Source organism: Acanthaster planci, linkage group LG04, assembly GCF_054643075.1.
Source record: "Acanthaster planci isolate LZ-2023a linkage group LG04, COTS_SCS, whole genome shotgun sequence".
NCBI lineage: Eukaryota > Metazoa > Echinodermata > Asteroidea > Valvatida > Acanthasteridae > Acanthaster > Acanthaster planci.
The window spans coordinates 21,167,952-21,189,868 of record NC_141780.1 but is presented as its reverse complement, the minus strand read 5'-3'; the positions used below and the strand labels follow the sequence as shown (position 1 = coordinate 21,189,868).

The 21,917-nt window shown below is 41.5% G+C and overlaps 2 protein-coding genes across 3 annotated transcripts; both read left to right on the top strand.

Annotated features, from left to right (window-relative positions):
* The first annotated feature begins 21 nt into the window (after nt 1-21).
* LOC147799480 (blastula protease 10-like) lies at nt 22-7,977 on the top strand. Its single transcript, XM_087135778.1, has 10 exons — nt 22-2,403; nt 3,125-3,377; nt 3,599-3,734; nt 4,025-4,100; nt 4,337-4,528; nt 4,751-4,880; nt 5,367-5,489; nt 6,112-6,209; nt 6,760-6,881; nt 7,186-7,977. Exons 1-10 carry the CDS (start codon nt 2,305-2,307, stop codon nt 7,319-7,321), a joined length of 1,365 nt encoding a protein of 454 aa, XP_086991904.1. The 5' UTR covers nt 22-2,304; the 3' UTR covers nt 7,322-7,977.
* Nucleotides 7,978-9,670: 1,693 nt separating this feature from the next.
* On the top strand, nt 9,671-19,472 carry LOC110984782 (scavenger receptor cysteine-rich domain-containing group B protein-like). 2 transcript variants are annotated; one of them, XM_022245272.2, is made up of 8 exons: nt 9,671-9,824; nt 10,217-10,282; nt 10,839-10,958; nt 12,064-12,260; nt 12,702-12,834; nt 13,855-14,169; nt 15,795-16,106; nt 18,140-19,472. In XM_022245272.2, exons 1-8 carry the CDS (start codon nt 9,773-9,775, stop codon nt 18,142-18,144), a joined length of 1,200 nt encoding a protein of 399 aa, XP_022100964.2. In that variant the 5' UTR covers nt 9,671-9,772; the 3' UTR covers nt 18,145-19,472. The 2 variants fall into 2 exon arrangements, with proteins under 2 accessions (XP_022100964.2, XP_086992140.1); XM_087136014.1 differs by having other exon boundaries at nt 9,752-9,831.
* The last annotated feature ends 2,445 nt before the right edge of the window (nt 19,473-21,917 follow it).

Genomic DNA, 21,917 nt, shown 5'->3' with positions numbered 1-21,917 from the left:
AACCCTTCCCATAAGATTCAAATCCAAATTTAAATTCAAATTCATTATTGTCCATGCAAAACCTTACATAGAAATTTATTTTCCATTAGCTTGTTACCAAGTAAAGTGAGAAAGTAAGTTATTGCATTCATCAATATTACAATTCAAGATTCCATTTAAAGTAACATAAGTGGCAATCACTGTCTAGAGAGATAATAATTTCCTTAATGATATTGCAAATTATTACCCCTTATTACCAATGAAAGTATGTGGGGGGAATATCCAAATAAAAAGTTACCGTTTCACATTTTCAGTGTATTGAATTTGGAATAAAAGACTGTCTGTATCGAAGCCGACGTGTGAGTCGAGGGCATAGACAAATCCCTGAACGATTAAACCTGTAACATTTGTTGAATGGATGGGTTATGTCTGACATTATCTTTTGTACTTTGACCAGAAGACATATTGTCATACATAACTTGGACAGGGGCAACTTCTTGGCCTTTTAAACATGTGCCATTTTCCTAGTACGAGATCTAGCCTACCCTTTTGTTCTTTGGTCAAACTACCAAAGGTGCCAAAGAAATTAACAGTAACCACACTCTGAATAACTGCTTGATAAAAGAGTCCTATCCACATGAAATTTCTTGAGCTTTCGGAGGAAGAACATCCTCTGACTAGCTTTTTCTGAACAAATAAATCAACAGCTATTACATTCGTGTGATACTAGAGTGATACAGCCGGGACCCGTCAAATCGACACACCGGGTTCCTTTTGCCACGTTGTTCAAACGTCTAGGTTTACAGTGTATAACACTCACATGGGTGACGACAGTGCAAACTTCTACGAAGTTAGATTTTCATGGCCAAATTGGGTCTGGGTTTGTCACCACAAAGCGTGCGATAAACAAGAAGGAAAAAATCATTAGCGCCTATACAGAAGAGGCCCGAGGCCTTGTTAAATGCAAAATAGTCAAACAATATTGCCGGACGGATTTTAATTCCTGCGATGCTTACTTTTTAAAGGGGGTATTTGACGATTATAAATTTCTGATGGGATGGCTTTACAACCGCCCCGGCCTTGCCTTGGTCTATTAACTCTCAGCATGTTGACCCCTAATACTCTTAAATCGTCGACCCTGTCCTTGCACTGAAATTTGGCTTATGATGTATTTAAAAATACGCTTTTTATGGCTCATTTAACAGTCTTGCGTGGGGTCAACTTTTATAAAGGGAAACTCGACCGGATGTTACATACTACCATTATTTTTATTTAAAAAAAACGCTAGATACCGGATCTGATACTGAATTAAAGTTTCCCTGGTGGATAGAAAAGAAGGAAATGATGTAGGATAATAACTTAAAAATTGTTCCCTCTCTCAATGAAAATATTTGCTATTCTCAACGTAAACGTCTGATCGTGATATCTGATAATGCCCCTATTCATAACTGTCTGTTAAAGGCAAACTGAAGACTCGCCTCAAAAGGTTTTCTTTCAAGACTGCATGTACCAAAACAAGGGGAATATTTTCGTATGCCAACAGTGCTAATGATGGAAAGGCAAATTGACGCGCACACCGAATCAGCTGCAATCCGGTACTAAAATGATTCTTTGTCGACCCTGCTCAGTGTTTTGGTTTTAAACATTTGAAAAATGGAAAAATGTCAACTTCCTTTCTGTGTCTTTGCCCTAATGTTGATACTTTCTTTGATTCAAACCTTACTAACTTCGAAATACCCAAGGAAAACCCCTCCCTCAAACCAGTACGTTAAGTTACAGTGTTGTGCAGTATTCGACATGTAAAGAGATTACCGAATTGGAAGGCAGTATACGAAAAGGTTTGCACACATCATGACTCTCCATATAGGCCTACTGGGGAAACCCTATACACCACTATGTGATTCACCAAAGTTATTAAGGATCAATCGCATAAACAGTCGACATGTTACGTAACAACCGTTATTGGAGTTGGCTTGAGCTCTTCAGAGAGTGTAGACGCCATGGGGTTGGTAGCTTAATTAATACCGTGGTTTATATTCAACCAACTGTCTCTGGTAAATCAACATTTTTTTGTTTTACAAGGAGAGGCCAATCCAAATATAGAAATTACTGCATGGTCAGTAGCGTGTTGCTTGCTTCCTCGCGCCAGTGCTCATTGACTTTAGGTTTCTAGTAAAATTGGCGTATACCTCTCCACTATAAACGTGGGCGTGGCTTCTATGTACCCTGAATTAATAGAAGCTCTCCGTTGGTCGAAAAGACAGTTGCAAGCATAGCGAAGGTAGCTCACATACACTCGAAGTATCATATCTTTTCCCGTAAGCCATGCGTTCTGCTCTTTTGGCGATGCTTGTGGGCCTTGTCACTGCGGTGGCAAACGGAGAGCTGAGACGAGCCGAATCCGGAACAGCAGAAATTCAGAAGGTAAGTGCAAGAATCAACAAAGTCGCACCAATAGCAACTAGGAAGCTACTTCGTTATACTTGCCCACTCCCTTGTCCTTTAACTTTGGGTTGACTGAAGGCCTGGCTTACAAACTATATCCGGTTTTTAAAAGCCGTGTCTGTCTAATGAACCCCTGGTGACTGAATGGGGGTTAGCGTCATCTTAACAAGGTCGAGACATGACCCGCTTCATAGCGCAGCATTTTCTAGCATTAAGAACTTTTCCAAAGTACACAAATGTCTCATAGTTGGATTTAGAGAGAGATTTTTGAAGTTACCAATCCCTTTTGGAAAAATAAAACAGCCCTCTAGACCACGACATAATCACGCCACAATTCAGACAGAACCTAAACAATTTCCTTGTTCTCACTGCTTTAACTTTCCAACCAAGCACCTCAGAACTTTCATAAGGGTGCTTACCTTCAAACTTGATATATGACTGGACCACAACCCCAAAGATTGCCTGCGAAGATATGTCATGTTGACGTCATCACTTGTCACTTGACCTGCCTGCAAAACTAATACAAGCGTTTGAACAGTAAAATGTTAAAACCCATTTCCGTATACATGTAGTCTTTAGCCTTTTCAACCATTTTTAAACTCGAGTATCTCTTTAAATGTAACTGAACCTACGTTTTAGTATCATTCGACTGTTGGGTTGGTCTCGTTTTACTTGAGAAAGACTTTATTTTTGAGTGTAGGTACGGGATGATTACAACGACAAGGTGGTGGCATTCCTAAGCGGGGAAAACATGCGGGCATCTCGGATGGAAGCCACGCCCTCTCCCGGTTGCCTGGAGGGCGACATGCTGATGACCCAAGAGCAAGAGGAGATGTACTTGGCTATGCAGGAGGCCACGGACGAGAACAGGGAGCGTGTGCGACGCCAAGCGGCTAACGTCTTCAAAACTTGGCCAAACAAAACCCTGGTTTACCAGTTTGAAGACGGACTACGTGAGCAAGACAAAATCTTCCTCAATTTTTCATGCTCAGCCTAGCTACGTTTCGCATGCCCTGTATCTTGCTGGTTCAGGCATGGTTATTCAAGGTCCTTCCCCGGGAGCTGGGCACAACTACAGCATACGCAGTGCAGTCAGCGCGCTGGTAGCTACATGATATCAGAATTATTTTCCATAGCCGTTGCGCTTTGTCTATTCGTATTAAACTTCCAACAGGTTCATCTACAAGGATTTTGTTTGAGGAAGCTATCCAAGTGTACACGGAGAAAACCAACGTCCAGTTTGTAAAGGCAGTTGATGGGTCGTACACAGGAACAGTCCAGCCACTAATAGTCCAACAAAGTGGCAGAGGGTAAAAACAAGTGATAAATTTTATGTTGTATGGCACTGATCATGTTATTTTAATGTACGATATCCAGAACATTAATACAAATAGCCCCAGATTGTAAGACTGCTTATAATTTCTTTTTAAATTTTTATTTTTATAATGACTTTAAGTAGATGAAAATAATTTTGTGTTGTGTCAAGGTGTCTTCATATTGACGAATCATTTTCAGAACAAAAACTTCGCAAAGAGAATGAGCCAGGTTTCTCCCGAGAAAAGTGTTTTGAGTAAGATCTTTTGGGTGCATCTTTTTGCAGATGCTTCTCAACTGTTGGATGCCTGGGTAAAAACTGTGGTGGTCGTATTAACCTTCAAGAAAACCTTTGCACCTCGGTAAGGAAGCATCATTGACATTTTTCGCTGATTTCTTTACTGCCGTAACATCAATCCTGATTTGTCTAAAATGGCCAAATGCAAACTGCTTATCGATTTGACTGACCTTTACAGAGCTTAATGTTTTGATTCAAGTACAAGTTTTTCCCAAAGAGAATTAGGAACAGCAATACGTGGGAAGGTCAAATTAGATTAAAAGGACACTTTGACACTTTTACATTGTATAATTGATGCAGCTCGAGGTCGTTCTTCACGAAATTGGACACGCCCTCGGCCGATTCCACGAGCACACCAGAAACGACCGGGGTGACTTCATCGAAGTGATACAGGCCAACGTTCTGCCTGGCTATATTCACAATTTTAACGTGAATAACCAGCCCCTAATGGCACCTTACGACCTTCAGTCTATTATGCATTATTCTATGTTTGTAAGTCCTGAATATCGACATTCACAAATTTCTATTCCATTCTATTATAATCATAGCAATTCATTTTGCGGAGGGTTTCCAATGGACACTGTGTGATCTGAGTAGCCAAGATTAAAAAAAAATGCTCTGAGAAAATAATTAGTGTAAGGAAAGTTCTTTTAGATGTTCCTGTCCGTTACTTCACAAATTTTCCAAATGGACCTCTATTTTACGTTTACTCAGGCCTTCTCTCGTGATGGTATCTCGGCGACTATCCTCCCCCACAACCCCAAAGACGAACTGAAGATGGGTAGGCAATGGATGTTGTCCCGCCTTGATATGTACGTCATCAACGTTGCCTACAATGCGTATGGTATGTTGGATCGTTTCCGTTTGCCTGTGAATGCAATTTTACACATTGTCTTATTATTGTTGCCAAGAGACATTGTAACAACACCGGAGCTCATTAAACCTGTTACGAATTGGTTAAATTAGCGATAGCTTCCGAATCTTTCAGAAGCTGAGCCTTTTCCCCTTAGGGCCTACCTACGAAAGTTATAAACTGCTACTAAATTTTGAAATAGCTTCAACACAGTCACAACGAATCTTGAACAGGTTTTTCAGTTTTAATATTTGATACCATTGATTTTCTTTGTGAAGAGTTTTTGCAGATGTCATGCATTATTTGTTTTGTGTTAGAGCCACTGAGCACTCTCAGGCTGACTTTGCACGCTCTCTTGTTTGGAAAATTTCACTGCAGAAAAAAAAATCAAAATTGCATTAAATAGACTACAGCTGCTGCGTTGGACAGATCTCTACATGTTAGCCCAACTATTGTGCTGGTGCTTCTGTTTGACAGATATATGCCCGTCTGACCTGTGGAACCAATGTCGTCGAGGTGGCGTACCTAACAAGCACTGTACCTGTGACTGCCTGCCTGCTTTTGCGGGTCCTTACTGCGAGATCTTCACGCAACCAACCGGTACGATGTCGCTCAAGCAATACACTATCAAGTATCGATTCTTTTAAGCAATTGAAAGGTCTCTTTCCTATCCATAAGACCTCAGTATGAATTCGTTCACTACTTAGAAATCCTTAAGTTGATTCCCGCATCCGAGTCCACTGCCCACAACCGCTCATATTAGCGAGGTTTTAAAGCAAAATGGCTATGCTGTATTCGAAAAGTGGCAGTAACATAATTATGAGCTTATTGTGTAATACATGTGAGTATTATGTAATATATTGAAGTGAGGATGGTAGGGAAGAATAGCAATTTATTTTTCAAAATTGATATTTTCAAACATGAAGGAAACTGAGGAAAACCAAAGTGAGAAAGAAGAAAAAAGAGACAAAGAAAGAAAACAGTAATCGACCGGACTTCGAACCATGCTCTTTCTTTACTCTTTGCTGGTGCTCATTATAATGTATAACCTACACGCTTGGTACTGTGGCATTTTGTTAGAGCCTCGTTTATTAACGGCGGTGAGCAGTCGAATCGTGATTCCTAGGAAATTTGACATACTGCTAAGTGAATATGGCCTCTAGCAGTTTTGCCACTTTGAAAACCTGCTGAAGACTAAATATATTTAAATATTTTTTCTCAGACTGTAGCGAGATTTACACGAGTCCATCGGGTACCATCTACTCTCCAGGGTTCCCTAGCTCGTACCCAAGCGGTAGCAAGTGCACTTATGTTGTTGAGGTAGGGTATTAATAATTAAGCACTGTTGATATGCCCTACGCAAATGAGTATAATAGCTTCACGCGTCTTGTTGATATGCGTATTTTGCGGTCGTCATTTGTCGAAAACATACGCATGTGAGTTGGAGAGTGAACCGAAAAGGTAGATCTGGTCTTATATCGGGTTCCATCATGTCGTACCTCTGAACTTGGCTAACCAATTAGGGAGTGCACCCCTGTAGCATCTTAAAAGCTGCTTAAAACCATGTACAGAGACATGTTCCTTTATGGGTATTATATTTTGCATTTTCATTTCACTTGACGGTGTATTGATTGGACTATCAAGCAGAAGTGAAATTACAACAGATTAACGAAAAATTTACTCCTATTCCAGCTAAACAGCTGGTGAACGTCGGATTTTCTTATCTGTCGTCAACTGGTTCACTACACAAACTCTGACACTGTTACGTCTAGAATTTCCTTGGATATCTGTTAGTGATACATTTTGTGACATCCAGAAAACAGCACGATAGTTTCTGTGAAATGTTTTGTTTAAACGCAATTTTGTTCAGTGTGCAGACAACGAAGTCATTGAGCTGAATTTTACGACGTTCCAACTGGAGGGCTGGGGATGTTGGTTCGACAAGATGTCCATGATGACAGGAGATCTGATATCAGAAATCTACGCCGACGAGTAAGTTCAACGGCTCATCATTTGCAGTTGAGAGTAGTTACTAAACGAACCTCCTCTCACTGCCGACGGATTATACACTATATTTTCTATCACGGCGTGATTTTTATTTCGAGTATCAGCACATATTATAACTCCGTGCATTATGATGGAAACAGCATTGAAATATCCAGTCAATGGCTAAAGTGTCAGTGTCCAAATTCTTTTTTGCAATATGGATTGTCGATAATGCTTCCCAATTTTGTCTTTTTATTCAGCATGCTGATATGTCAAAAATACCTTTACAGTCTATGCATTTCCCTCGCAGGTACTGTGATGACGACCTGCAGGGGCACCAGATAGTAACATCCAGTAACGTGGCCATTATGGACTTCGAGAGCGATGACCTGTTTAATTTTGCTGGATTCCAGATCGACTACCGCTGTGTTTCTACACTGCGTTGATCATTCCGTCAGTCGAGGCACTGTCCGCTTCTGCACAAATCCTACGCCTGCTACGGTACAATGCGGAACAATTTCAGTAGACTGGGACCCTATTCCATATCGGACTTTCTTTGATATTTATTATTAATAATATTGAGACATATAAATCAATTAATTTCTTTTGTGTGGTGGAACGTTTTGACAGTTGCTTCTAAAGAGTGTGAATGGAAATCAATATTCCAGTTTAATTAATATGCACTTGAAATTTGATTTGATTCATGGATAAGGAAATTGAATGCAATGGTGATTGAGGATTTTTTTAACTCGCAATTTGTTTGTAAAGAATGTTTTGAAATTTGTGCCACTCTGATATTTCGAATTTGTTCAGCTTGGAGTTTAGTTGTAATGCAACCACCACCAGCAATTTTTTCTACATGCAGTAATACTCGCCATAAGCATCATTCTGCATTGAGTATGGTACCGTTGTCGAGTCAAGAGACATCTTATCGAGTAATGATTATAGCCTACTAACACTGAGAGGAAATTAGTAGTTTGAATAAATGGAATTATAATCTGGAATCTGGAGGGTCACGATGGATCTCTAATGCCATGTATGCATTTGCATGTGGAGAATCGGTTGGAATAAAGTCAAGTAATTCTTAGCTCAGACCTCTGACTGCTTGACTGTCATTAAGTCAGTACGGACACAGAAAGGGTGCATGCTCAGTACCATTTCCCCATGGCATTAGCTGCCTCCTGCATCTATCACTCTACTCATCCTTCTGAGCTCCGAATGAAACTCACTGATGCTCACCAGACTGATGTTCGAAGGACAAGAAATAGGCTGTTTCTCAAGTTTCAAAATGGTTGCAGCGAGCGTGAAAAAGCAGTGGGTTTGAACCTCGTTCCCAATGTGACGTGGAGTGGACTTCTTTGGCTATAAACCACTCCCAACCCTGGTGTGCTTCCAGAGCTACGGCTACGTCTACTTTCAGCGTGTTCCCGCATAAATCCAATGAGCAAATACCAAGACCTAGCCCTATTGGATCCAGATTTGGATCTAGTCTCAAAAAGAAACCAACCGGCCCGTTTCAAACGATATACTCTATGATGACTACTTGGTCATTTTAAAAATATTCATTTTGCTTTGATTGGTTAATCTCCTCACAAATCTTTGTCTCATTAAGAATTCTACCCTTGCTTCGTCAACCTCATTTTACTTTTGCAAATGAAATGGTAATGTTGTGCACGATTTTGCATACTACACATATTCTGTCTCATATAAGTCCACCGTACAACAGATATTAATTATTTATTGCTAAACTGTGGAGAGTAACAATGTTTGTCTAGCAACTGTTGCTTGAACAAAATGCACCCAAAGCCGATTTTGGACATTCTGAGTTCATTCCTTAAAAAGGCAACTAGAGCGTAACGATGTCTTCTGTAAAGTTTGCGTGCAAGTTTTTTTTTTTGGGGGGGGCTCAAACTTGTATGTACAAAATGGAGCGGCGGTGTACACGATGACCTTTCTTAGACTGCTTTAAAAAACCACCATACGGGAAATGTTTGTGTCCTGAAGAAGGCATTGTTCAGCTTTCACTATTTATGTTTCGATATCCGCGTTGCCCATCGCACTTCCTAAAGTACTTTCAACAGGAACATACCAGTGGCAGGTGTACTTTTTGCTAAACTTAGGATTGAGGTAAGAGCAGCTGGTTTTGGGGGAAAATGCACCTTTCGTCACCGATTTCCTACTTCTTAAGTTCATTCCAATGAATATGCACTAGCGATTTCTTTAAGTTTGTTTGCAGATATTGCAAAAACATTTTAGGTTAACCCTAAAAGAGCTAGGTTAATTATTTTGGTCCATCTCACCTGGGGGGCGGATTTCTCCCAAAACTTGGCCGTTTTCGAACTTGGTGTTCATGAGAAAACACATCAGTACAACCATTGATTTTAACTGAATCCAGAATACGGTTTTGTTGTCACAGTAATTTGAAGTCTAAGACTACATGCGTCTAGCCTGCTCGTGTTCCACTGGGCACGGCAGAGGAAAAATACACATTTTTGGTGGATCTGCACCGGATCGGTGTCAGAATGACCACTATAGAGTTACCAAAACCTCCTAAGGACTCAGCTTGTGCAATAAATGTACAGCAGCGACATCAAACATTGTTAGGGGGCTGGACTCCGCCCAGGCTCTTTGCAGTAAAGTTGGGACGGACAAAATAGAAGAACGGTGAACAGAATGACCCTCTGTGGACCTTTTTGAAGTCACAATGCCGGAAATGTTTGTGTAGCAAGCAATGTTTTGCTTCCACCTTTTTATAAACTTCCAATATCCGATCTTACCTGTTGCACTATCAGAGATAGCCGTGATAGGCGAACTTTGTTATCTTGTGGTAAGGTTTATAAGAGGCCCATCCAACTGCACTTCACCACAGAGTGGACTACCAGTGGAAGCCAGCTAACATGGCATGGGATATAGTGGTGATTGTAGCGTCATTGATTGCCTGTCAACTTGGTATGAGGTGGATGTTTTTGTTGTTGTACACATTGGTGAATGGTTTCACCACCCCTCTTTTGAACTGTTTCTTTGCACTCTCGTACTGTATGCTACATATTGTGGCGTTTATCAGACGCTAGTTTTGGAATTTGAATTGTTAGAAATCTGAAAACGTTCCTTGTGCTCCACGATTCAAGCTAATAAAGTAAGTTAATAAAACGATTTGATTAACACCCTTTACACTCTGTGCCGTGTCACAGTTCATATTTGGTCCATGCATGGAGGACATGTAAGGACTGACTGTAAATCAGTGTCGGTAAACTTAGGAGACAAGAGCAAATCTCATATTAATCTGGCTAATGTGAAGGTAATGACCTTTCTGTGTGTCATTTCTCATGATCTACCCATAGAGTTGTCATCGAGTAATTCCATCGGTGATGAAGCAGCTGGAGGTTACAGGACTCCGCTTCTGACAGGTAACTTAAGAGAAGCCTAAACTAAGTAAATGTCTAGTTGACTGTGGACGGCGGACAGCAGAGAGAGAAAGTGCTGAAACTTACACGCACATGCCGAAAAGTAATAAACTCAGTAATTATTTTAGCTTAATTATCACTGCATTGTTTGATTTGCTCTGTGGCCTCATTTTTGGGGGCGTCTTTACGCTTGTACATCAAAGACACGGCGGAAATGAATTGCAGTGACAACAGGTCCTCGGTTGGCAACCTGCACCGGATGAAAAACTATAGATTCATCGAAGAAAATGGGTAATCAGAAAGTGCTATCAAAGCAAGCTATTAGAGAGCTATGAGACGAACGATGGTCCTTGCTGTGTAAACGTCTGCATGTTACTAATGCTTGAGAAGTATACATTTTTCGTCGGCCCAAGGAACAATATCTATTCACTTTACTTATTGGATTGTCAAGTCTACTTGCCAACGTAATGCCCCAGGGTTGTCAAATAATAGCTCATTATAGCGGAAAGATGGGCATCTTAGCATGACAAAGCTCTCTCTGCTGATGATTCCTTTGTAGAAGCACCGTGTACCAGTGGGCCGCTAGGAATGCAAAGTGGAGCTATCCCCGATAGCAGCTTATCGGCTTCTTCCAGTTACAACTCCAATTATCGACCGTCCAATGCTAGGCTGAACGTCGGTAAGTCAGGTCGTTTAGACGCGCCGTTAGTAGCTTCTTTCAGTGACCTTATTTGAATGAAAGACTTGAGCGATATTTGTAATACGTCACTATCTGGCACGGGGCCTAGTTGTCACCAGAAAAGGGAAAAGTTTTTTTTTTTTTGAGTTGGGGTCAAAGCATTCATGACAAACTGACAAACCATCAACGTTTGAGAGAGGCCAATCCTAAGATATTTTTGTCTCACTTTAAAAAAAATGTATTTTTGGTCAAATTTTATTCCGGGGCGGGGCAATTGGACATGGGGCCAGTTGGATAATTCTGCTTCTAATGATGCATGAAAAGGATCACCTTCTACTAAACAAAACAAAGTGCTTAATAATAAGAGGTAATTCTTCACCGACAGCTCGAACGACGGGGAGCATAATTAGTTTAGAGTATTAAAGACATAGTGACCTTTCCCCTTGCCCCTACTGACTATGTTTCGGTGGTCATCGCCAAAATACAGTAATTGTTGTCCAAGTTCAACGTTATATATCTAAAGCTGAGAACGATGAAATTCTTATCGAATCGGTACAAATGTGCTATTGTTTTAGGGAGACGTATATAATTATGTCTGCAATAGTCTCTTTTCTCGCAGCCAATCAAATGTTAGCAAACATAACTTTTTGGTCGATGTTTTTCATTCAACATTCTTCCGTCGTGTAAGAAAAGCACTTCGTGTCATGGAAACACCAACAATCCTTTGCTGGCTGCCAGAACAGGCCTTATGCGATTGGTCAGATTGCACGAGGTTTGTGACGTATAGCCTGTCCAAATAGGGTATTATTCGAGACTGATAACGATGTGCTCTTTATCTTTGGCGAGATCACTCAGTTTTAGGGGAGCAATGCCGTTCAGGCTACCCAATAATGTTTGAGGTTACAGTGACAGTTTCGCACTCTAATACTAAGACTCTGTTTGTTTCACACCGATCCGAATCCGCTGTTAGTTTCATTGACACCAGAATCCACTTGATGGATGGAGCGAGATCTGATCCGATCGAGATCGAAATCCGTGTTAACAAACAGGCCCTAAGACCATGCCTTCCCGAAATGCTACTGCAGAAACAAATGTCTCCTGCTAGGTTCCGATTGGTGGAGGCCACGCTACCACCAGGACCAATGGTTCCAGGTGGACCTTGGCGACCACACAGCCGTCACTGGACTGATAGTCCAGGGACTGCACTACCACCATGTGTCCGCCTTCACCGTGCAGTTCAGCAACACTGCCGAATCAGAAGACTGGCTTGCGTTGACTGACGCGGAGGGGAACATTCTGGAGGTATTTGGCGAGATTGGCAATTGAAATCCACAAATAGCACTGTTTTTTAAAACTCCGTTATTACATTTGTATCTATCAGTTTTAATATCGATTTAAATAAATGTTTGAAGTTCGAAGGAGCACTGGGTCAGCGTATTAAGGTAATTGGGAAGTTTGCATGATTTGCATTCGGTGGATTTGTCTGTTGTTTATGAAGAGAAAAGAGACATATGTTTAGTCTTTTCAAGTTATAAGCAGATAACTTAAAAGGAGAGCATGTCCCAAATGCTTGGATATTTGATCTTGCGGCAAAGCAAATGTTTTCAATGAATTTTCAATCCTTCTTTAGATACTTTTCCTTTTTGATGATGTTTATATTGGCGTTACCATTATTACCTTGTTGCGGCAAAGGTAGATACAAGGAAGGCCTATTCAATTAAACAATTTTCTGACTTCATTCAGTTCCATGGAGATTCCTCTTATCAAGTGACGGTCACGTTTCCTGTGGTACCGATGACCAGATACATTCGGATTTTGCCGACTGCATGGAGTACTACGTCGTACCGACTCAAGTTTGAAATCCTTGGTTGTCGAGGTAACGTGGCCTTCGTTGTTTTGTCAGTCAAATAGAATCGTCATCAAATCGTGCAAAAATGCTCCTACTGCAATGGGTTGTCACTTTGCAGTCCGCCTAGCTAGACCAGCGGTCATCGCTGATTCTGCCTGGTACCTGGAATGTCATCGTGCACTGGTTACCAGGCAAACCTAGACTGGTTCCCTCCCATGCGTAGTCTCCAGACGTCTTACTGACGTCCTCCGAACGCGTTAGGAGGTAATGATTCCGGAGGAATCCTGCCGGGTTTATGTTAATAAGAAAAATAGCATGTAATAATTCCCACAGTTAAACACTTTCACGGGACAAAATGCATGGACGCATGATGGATATTTTATCTGGAAATGGAGCTTTTCGAAGCTGTCCACAGCAAAAAGTCAATGCCAGGTAGAACAATGAGTGTTGTTATTTGAAATTAAAGGAGGCATTGTGTCTTGAGAATAATCTCAGAGGCGATACTGTGTTTGGCCGTGAGCATGAAAGGTTAGATGTAAACATCATCTCCATAAAGAGAAAAAGCAGTTGTGCATGCGCAGAGGTAAATCAACCACGGACCAGAGAAGCCAGCTACAATCCTGGACAAAAGGTCAATTTTGCTTAGTTACCATTAGAACTGTACACGCACAATACAAAATGGGTATATAGCTATCTTGCCTTTTCTTGTTCAATTTTCCCGAAATATACATTAATCTATACTTGACATTCGGCTGTAATTTTAGTTTTCCACAAACAACACCGGAAAACACACGCCAAATTACACGGTAGACACAATGTTGTGTCTATTCGCGCTGTCTGAGCTCCAGCCGGACATGACAACATTGACCGGGAGAAGTGGGGTGGGGGCTGGAGAGCGTACACGGCTATTGCCAAGTGTCCCGACAATTTTGTCCAGGATTGTAGCTACTGGTCCTTATAATAGAGACGGGGACCAGTCCAAGGCAAACCTAGACTAGTGGCTGGGGAATGAACCCTGATCAATGTCTACCATTGCTCTTTCTTCAGATGGGGTAGTGCGGCTGGTGGGCGGCGACGGCGCCCTCAGCGGCCGGGTTGAAATCTACCACAACGGCGCCTGGGGGGCAGTGTGCGACGAGGACTGGGACTTTTTGAGCGCAACCATGGTTTGCCGCCAGCTTGGCTTCCCAGAGGCCCTGGAGGCCAAACAGGGATCGTTCTTCGGCGAGAGCGAGCTACCCATCGTGATGAGCCGGGTGTCTTGCAAGGGGAACGAGAAACGCCTGGCTGACTGTCCATTCGTCTGTAACATCCCTCGCCAGTGCAACAATTCCAGGGAAGCCGGAGTCATATGCAAATGGAGTAAGAAAAACAAATCACATCATTTTAAAGGAGGTTTGCGAGTTTCCAGTCCCTTTTAAAGACAACGTATAAAATACGTGTACTTCCTCTCTTCCATGGTTTCATATAGACCACTCTCATTTTCCCCACAACTTATATGGGCGGCCAAAGTTATCCAACACCACAAAGTAGCATTCAATTGTACTTGCCTGCTACTTCGTGAAAACCATGTTTACAACAATTTCGGTTTCACGAAGTAGCACTCAAGTGTGCGCGCACATGGTACACTGATGCATAATCGAATGATTTTCGTTTCACGAAGTAGCACTCATGTGTGTTTTGTCAATATAGCATGTATAAAAACACTTTGAAAGGTTTAAAATGATTTGATTCACCCGTGGAAGATGCTCTTTAAAACTTGTTTTAATTGTTTAAATTAAGGAAAAAGTCAATTCCTGAAAACGACAACTCATGGAGCACGTGCCGAGTGCTACTTCGTGAAAATGAAAATAACACATTTCTGTGAAATACGCGCTGAAGCGGCGCGCACATCTCTACTTGAGAACTACTCCTTGGTGTTGATGACGGTTTGTACAAATATCACTTTTTGGTAGGTTTATTTTGTTCAAATTGGATATTTGACTCAATGATTTTAAATAGGGTTGTGTTTTCATTTAGTGTTTGTTAGTGCGTGTGTTATCTTGTGGTGTTCTGATATCTCTGTGGCATTTTACTTTTTAAACTCTTTTTCACCGACCAGCTATAATTGTAGAAGCCACTTGTAGGAAAACGTGCGCATTTGTGCAGTCAAAAGAGCAGACCGTATACCCAATTCGACTATCTAAAATCGTTAACAAACGAGGCTTTTAAAGCAAAATACCAGTATCTAAAAAGTAGAAGTAATGAATCATCGTGCCACTTACTTGGCTTTAGTCGGTGGCCTCATGGAGATAGGCTACCTCTATGGTGGCTTGTTGGAGTAGGCGATTTGGGGAAGAATAAAAAAAACCCTGTAAAATGTAGTAGTAAATTAAGTAACCTTTCAAATTTGATCTTTTTCACACTAAACATTCAGAGAACTTAAAACAGAAAACAGTGCCCCTCTGGGATGTGAACCAGAGACACCTACATTTTTGTTTTCCTCACACCATTATGCATGCCAGTTCGACCACACCCCCTTTCCCTTCTTTTGTGCAAATGACCTCACGCAGTGAGGCTGAAGCTGTTACGTACTTCGGGTGTCTCTTGAATATTACCGAAAGCTGCAACCTGTGGCATTTTACCCTATTAGATGCGTCTTGTATTGGCCATATGACGCGACATATGGGGCGGAGAGAACCCCCCCCCGCCTTTGTGTTAGTCATTGTTTCATCGGAATCAGAGGACTTCTTTTCAGAGTTCTAGGGGATGTGTTAGGTAACAATAGTCTAGAGTGGGTACAGGGATTGGACATGTGGGGGGTACCCATCGGCCCCATATCGTGCACGGTTTCGTATTGACAGCGGCTGGTACATGTAGTTGGGTGTACATTTATATGTGGTTTAGGGGGAAAATTATGTTCAATGGAATTTGTGACGAGTCGCCTAAAGACAAAATGGAATATAGGGGAAATTACAATGGATGTTCACCTGAAACTTAATCGGCAGATTCTGTCCGGTTGGTCAATGGTCCGAATCGCGCCAGTGGTCGTGTGGAGATTCTCCAGAACGGCCGCTGGGGGACGATCTGCGACAATGACTGGGACTTGACAGACGCTTCGGTGCTCTGCCGCCAGCTGGGCTTCCCCAACGCTGTTGAGGCCGCGACAGGCGCCCGCTTTGGTCAGAGCCAGGGCCCGGTGCTCTTGGACGGTCTGGCCTGCTCCGGCTCGGAGAGCAAGATCACTGACTGCCCGTCGTTTTGTTGGGAGAAGACTCAATGCAATCACACCCAAGACGCAGGCGTGGTCTGCAACGAGGGTAAGATCTAGTGATCAGAGCTGTATTAGCACCGACTTCACATTTCATAACTGAAATGGATGTTGCTGACGTTTCATCCACCATTCTAGTTCCAACAATTGAGACGCTTATGTCGCAACTCTCTCAATACGCAGCACTGGCTTCTATGGAGTAAAAGTGCTGCCTTCCTCAAGATTTCTCTTTTTTGATGTTCTTAATCACGTAGCAAGACTTGGTAAGCGGGTGAAGACGTGCTTTTGGTTCTTTCGTCCTTTTTTAAATTAATGCACAATGGTTAATCAAAAGTCCCAAATTACTACCAATTAGAGCATGACAATATTAGCGTTCCACAGTTGAACTTTTAGAAGCATTTTGGGTATGCTTACCATCGCTTCTTTTACTTAAAGTAAAGTGAACCTCAAGTATTGAAATCAAATGAACGTATTCTTTCCAGTTTAATTAAAGATTAACCTTTTTTCACATTTCAGCGCTGAGAAGAAAGTTATCATTCGGGGAAGGATTTGTGGTGTAACGCATGAAAGGCGCCACCTATAGTGCGAATGGTCTTATCCTGTCTGCAGAGCCGTGTATGATTATAATGATGCCATGTTTGTCTTGTTCCCAGGAGATCCACTGCCTAATAAAACTTCTCATATTCATAAAAGGGAACAGACTATTTGTCTTTCAGCTTCAGGGCCATTTTCCAATACTCAACTTCGTCTCCGTCTCCGGCTTCGTGTAGGGAACCAATCCTCGATTGATGGCCTGAAGCGTTCAACTTAAAGTGAAATACTGTCATGTTTGGCTCTTTTGAATCTTACTTGATGTTTTGTGGCACTATCAGACTTACTATTGCGCTTATAACCTCAAAGTCAGGAAGTAAAAAAAAATCAGTTGAAGCCTCAAACGGAGCCCAAGTCGAGTATTGGAAAACGGCCCAGTTTCGTTGCATTGCTTTGAATGCAGTAAAAAAGCAAAATGAACGCCCAATGATAGAGGTCTATTGAGAGTAGCGATACCTTTGAGATTAAGAACCCAAATGACCGTTCACTATGTACACAGTACAGCTTGCATCCATCATATATGAACTTGCGAATGGCTCATAATATTTTGGTTCCTACAATGGGCTCTGCGCTGGAACAAGAGAGGGCGCAAATTTCCTAGCAACGCAGGCTCCTTTGGTAGTAACTGCACGACTATGAAACACAAGTGCTGCAGTCACATCCACTACGAACACTATGAGCACTCCCGACCGACATGGCTTTTATCAACCCCATGAGGGGGTGCTCCTGCTGAAGGCGGATTGAAACACTCATGTCACAGCCTTCTCCATAAATGTGCTCAGCTTTGGGTTAACACAGAGCTGGTTATATAGTTCCAAAGTCTGAAGTTGGCGTTACTCTCTCTCTCTCTCTGTTACCCAGGTCTTAGGCACAAACTCATAAAAACATAGACCACCATCTCTTGCTTGTATAACCGTGATTTTTAAAAAGCGTGGGCGCGGGCAAGCAATGGGCGAAACGATAAATGGCACTACGTGAGTGTGACTTGCGCGTGACACATTAGGAATGCCTGTATTTGTTTACATAGGCTCTAAAAAGACACTCCTTTTTTATTATTTTGTGCTGATATCTCTTCTGTTCAAATGTTGTAACAGACCGCACGTTTTAGATTCTGCATGGGTAGATTAACTAAACAGAGGATTTGTTCACAATCGAAAAATGGTTTCATAGAATATTGTTTGGCTTGCATTATTTATCTGTGCGTAAATTCCCTATGCCGAGTGGTGAATTTGCCCACGCTTTTGGATTTAGTCGGTAGCCGTCTCGGCTCCGGTACCCCGCCGTTGCTTTGAATAGGAGGTACCCGTCTATGTGTTTATGTGTCTGTGCTCTTTGAGTAACGTAATGAAAAAATCCACCTTGTGGTGAATGGAGTCGTATCCTGTTAGTCTGCATTATTGTTCAATAACGTCACGAAAGAAAACACGCCTACCATTGTCTTCGTGCGCTCTGTTTCATTTAGAACATTTGTTTATTGTTTTACTGTTGAAGGGTAATCTCTGATGACCGTGATCGTGGCAAACAGGAGTGGAACCGAGAGGAAGAAATCAAGAGTTCTGCTGAAGTCAGTGCTGTCATGTATAGTCACATTCTATCCAATCATGTAGCGTAAAAGTGTTCAGCCGTCACGACATTGTTTTATGTCTGGTGTTAATGTTGTTAAGTCACTGGCGGAACGCACTTGCATGGGAAAGTGAATCAGGTTGGAAAAGGTATGGTGAAATTGAAGTGTCATTCACATCCGGGTCTTCGTGTGCAAAAAGTGCTCCAGCTGAAGCTTGATACTTTGAACTTCATTCTCAAGATTGTTGTTCTGCTTGGGACCACATACAGTCGCAGTGGAATTATTTGGGCCAATTTAGCCACCAAATCTTTTAGTCATATTAAATTTTGTTTTAGATTTTCCACTTTGGATAATTACTCTGAGTCTTCCAAATTCTTCACACCAACCATACTATTATAACAAGAATCGGCTTTTAGTTATCGCTAGACTAGTTTTGACTTGTGAAAGTAGGACATCAAGAACATTACGGATTACGGGGTTTCATTTCATTATATTTCATTATAATTATGTTACGATGAAATTTAATGCAAAGATTCGCATGAATTTTTTAAGCCTATTCTTAGTATATACTTTTGAAGGATTTCAAGATTATTACACAACATTTAACATATCTTCCTATTTACAGTCAACACATTACTTTGATGCAGCGCATGTTATGATGTCCAATAATAGTCACCTTACATGGAAATCTGATTATTGCTGATAAAGATTCACACAAGAATGTGTGTGCTTATAAATATGCTGAAAGACTGGTCTAACCTCGCTCGGAGTGTGCACGAATTAATCCGTGATAGAAATCATTAGTAAAGCCTGTTATTGTCCATTTGATCTGATTTGTTCAAACGGCTGTCGGCAAACTTAATATTTGAAGTAAAATGAGCTTTTTCGGTTCAGGTGTTTTACTTAGGAATGTTCAAGTCCGCAAGTCCCGTTCATGTTTTTATTCACAGGTGTAGTTATGAATACACATTTTATAAATTTGATGTAAGCAAATTTTCTATAAATATCGTATTTTGCTAGTTGATTTTAAGTAATTCTATGAGGTTTAACGAGGCTTGTAGCACTTCTTGTTTCCATACTAACCGGCTTTGTAAAATTTCCACAATGACTGGAAGGGAAAGAAAAGTAGCAGGTTCACTTTTTTGTGAAATAAACGTTCTTTTCTGATCTTTGGGGAAACACAAAGATGTTTGTAGTTTGATTGCTGGTGAAAATATAGATACGCTCATCCCAGTGTATAATAAAGTCGTGGAACTGCAAGTGTTCGTGAGACTGTAAACTCGTTTTGAATGCAGAAACTCTTGGTGAAGTGTCTTAACAGGAGAAACAACTAGATTTGCACTTCGTCTGGATGTGGGTCAAAAGACTGCATTCAGCCCTTGCAAAGGACCGGTGAAGGCTGTTATGCCTAACTACAAAGAGTATTTATTGGGATTGACAGCGGTAATGCTTAACTCTCCGTGGAGTCGTTTACACTAGCCCATACAAAACATGTACACTGCTGTCTTAATGAATACCGAGAATTTCCCCGCTGTTTCATTTTAGGCGAGCAAATTAAATTTCGGGCGAGCAACATATAACAATAAGCTATCGTGTATGCGGCAATGTTGTGTTTATAACTTTGTTGGCCAATTAAAAGAAGACAAAAGACAATAAAATGACCCCCCAAACGGCCAATTAGAAAATAATTGAATGTGACAAGAGTGCGCATTCCACAGAACTGCGCTAAAATGTTTTTACTGTATGGACTGTGTTCTATCTCCACAGCAAGATTCCCGCTTCGCGCGCTAATCTGGAATTAAACCACTGGCATTCACAGACGTGAGATTTCCAACAATACATGGACCTTGCATACGACAACGCTGGTGCGGCGTTGTGTGACCGTTTTAGCCCTGGTTTTAGGGTACTACAAAATCATCGGATGTTAACAATTCCGGAATCCTTGAGGGTTTGCGTCATGCATTCCACGCTGTCAACATGTGGTGTTGCAATCAACTACTTTTACTTGGTTCCGAGGGTTTTAATTATACATTTCATGGGCAGGTCCACTTTTGGAGGATACCTTTTCCTTTTCCTGCGTGTCTCTTTGCTGGTTATTTAACTACCTCAGATTCAGGAATATTCTCTTTAAAATATTTCCCACTCGCATGTGTGGGTTCACCTTTATTTTCAGTGCCCGCACTCTATCGTTAATTCTTGGAGCCTCCGTCATTTGGTAATACCAGATCTGTTACTGTTCGTTGTCCTTCAGCCGCGCAGTTCTGGTACCCCTATCCAATTCCCCTAGATGTCAGCTTGGTGTATTTCTGGCTTCGTTTCCTTCACCGGACAGCCATCTGTTTATAAAATATTTAAGTTTCCTACACTAGATATCTTTGCCATCAATAACAAGAATCGAATGATCAAATTCCCCTGTTTTACAAATAATATCCAGAATGTCAGTTGTTCTATCCATACTCTTCTTGTTGATTCAAACGATAAAAGTTTACTAATTCATGCCAACTTTAGGCTATTCTTCAAGCTTAAGTTCAGCCTTCAAGCATTAATTCAATCTGCAAACATCAGCGTCTTCAAATATAAGTTGTCTCTGTTTATTTGAAATCAGAGCCACTCTTTTTAACTCAAGCAAATATTGATCTCTTGCGTGAATAATTAAATAAAATAACTTAAGGTTGGGTGGCTCTAAAGAGGAACCGCCTATCTCCTTGGTGTTTCAAGAGCGTAAAGCTGCTCACTGGGCCTTTGACAAAACCCGCCCAAGTTTCTCTGCCTCAGATAGGGCCTTTTCACACACAACCGAAAATCGTCGGACTTCCTGCTATAGATGTACTATGCCTGGTGGCTAACAGTTCGTATGAACACACGCACACACAATTTAATAATACACAATCCTGGGAAGAGTTTTGGCCTGTGCTTGATCAAATCTGGTCTGATTCGATTCCCCCACTCTTCCAATCAAGAACCCGCAAACATCCAATCACTGACACATACTCGTTTTACATACGAAGTGTGGTTATTCTTTGTTCTTCTGGTGAAAGTAAATGCTCCTTTTTCTCCCACTAGGATAACTCCTTGGAGCTGGATTTTTTATGATGATTTCCTGGACTGTTCGTCTCCATTTTGTTACAGATAACCTTGACTCCACAATTCCTCTGAAACTGTTTTTCAGAGAGGGGAAAACATTGTGCGGACGCACAAGTCCACGCACCGCCATCGTACCCTGCATTATGTGGACTTCTTTTGTGCAGAGGTCCACACTATGTATGACACGCCTGCATCAATTTTTTTCTCTGTGGGCAAAACAACTCCCCAGACCCTTTGTACCAATACCTGTGCAGCAGAGTTGGTAGGATCCAAAGTGAGCATCTTTACACAACCATGGCATTTACGCAAACACCATGCAATTTAAATAGGCACTGTATCAAACAAAGGCTGCGGAGCAGGATGATGCAGTTTTTTAAACAAAAATAGGGGTGACACTGGATATTCTTGGTTACCTCTTCACCGTCTCACGTGGGTTCAACCTGTATCTTCATATGTACGACCTACAAACTGTGCTTACCACTTTTGAATTTTCAACTCAGAACTGAGAGAAGTTTGCATCATATCCTCATGGCCGACATAGTTTATTGCTACACTTCATTGTATCAACGCTACAGAATGACCTTATGTGGACCAGTTTGAAGCAACAATACCGGAAATATG

Excerpts from the sequence above, each read along its gene's own strand:
- LOC110984782 (XM_022245272.2), top strand. The coding sequence starts at position 9,773 with ATGGCATGGGATATAGTGGTGATTGTAGCGTCATTGATTGCCTGTCAA. Across the intron at positions 10,959-12,063 it reads CAATGCTAGGCTGAACGTCG|GTTCCGATTGGTGGAGGCCA; the intron begins GTAAGTCAGGTC and ends GTCTCCTGCTAG. Across the intron at positions 14,170-15,794 it reads CGGAGTCATATGCAAATGGA|ATTCTGTCCGGTTGGTCAAT; the intron begins GTAAGAAAAACA and ends CTTAATCGGCAG.
- LOC147799480 (XM_087135778.1), top strand. The coding sequence starts at position 2,305 with ATGCGTTCTGCTCTTTTGGCGATGCTTGTGGGCCTTGTCACTGCGGTG. Across the intron at positions 2,404-3,124 it reads GAACAGCAGAAATTCAGAAG|GTACGGGATGATTACAACGA; the intron begins GTAAGTGCAAGA and ends TTTTGAGTGTAG. Across the intron at positions 6,210-6,759 it reads AGTGCACTTATGTTGTTGAG|TGTGCAGACAACGAAGTCAT; the intron begins GTAGGGTATTAA and ends AATTTTGTTCAG.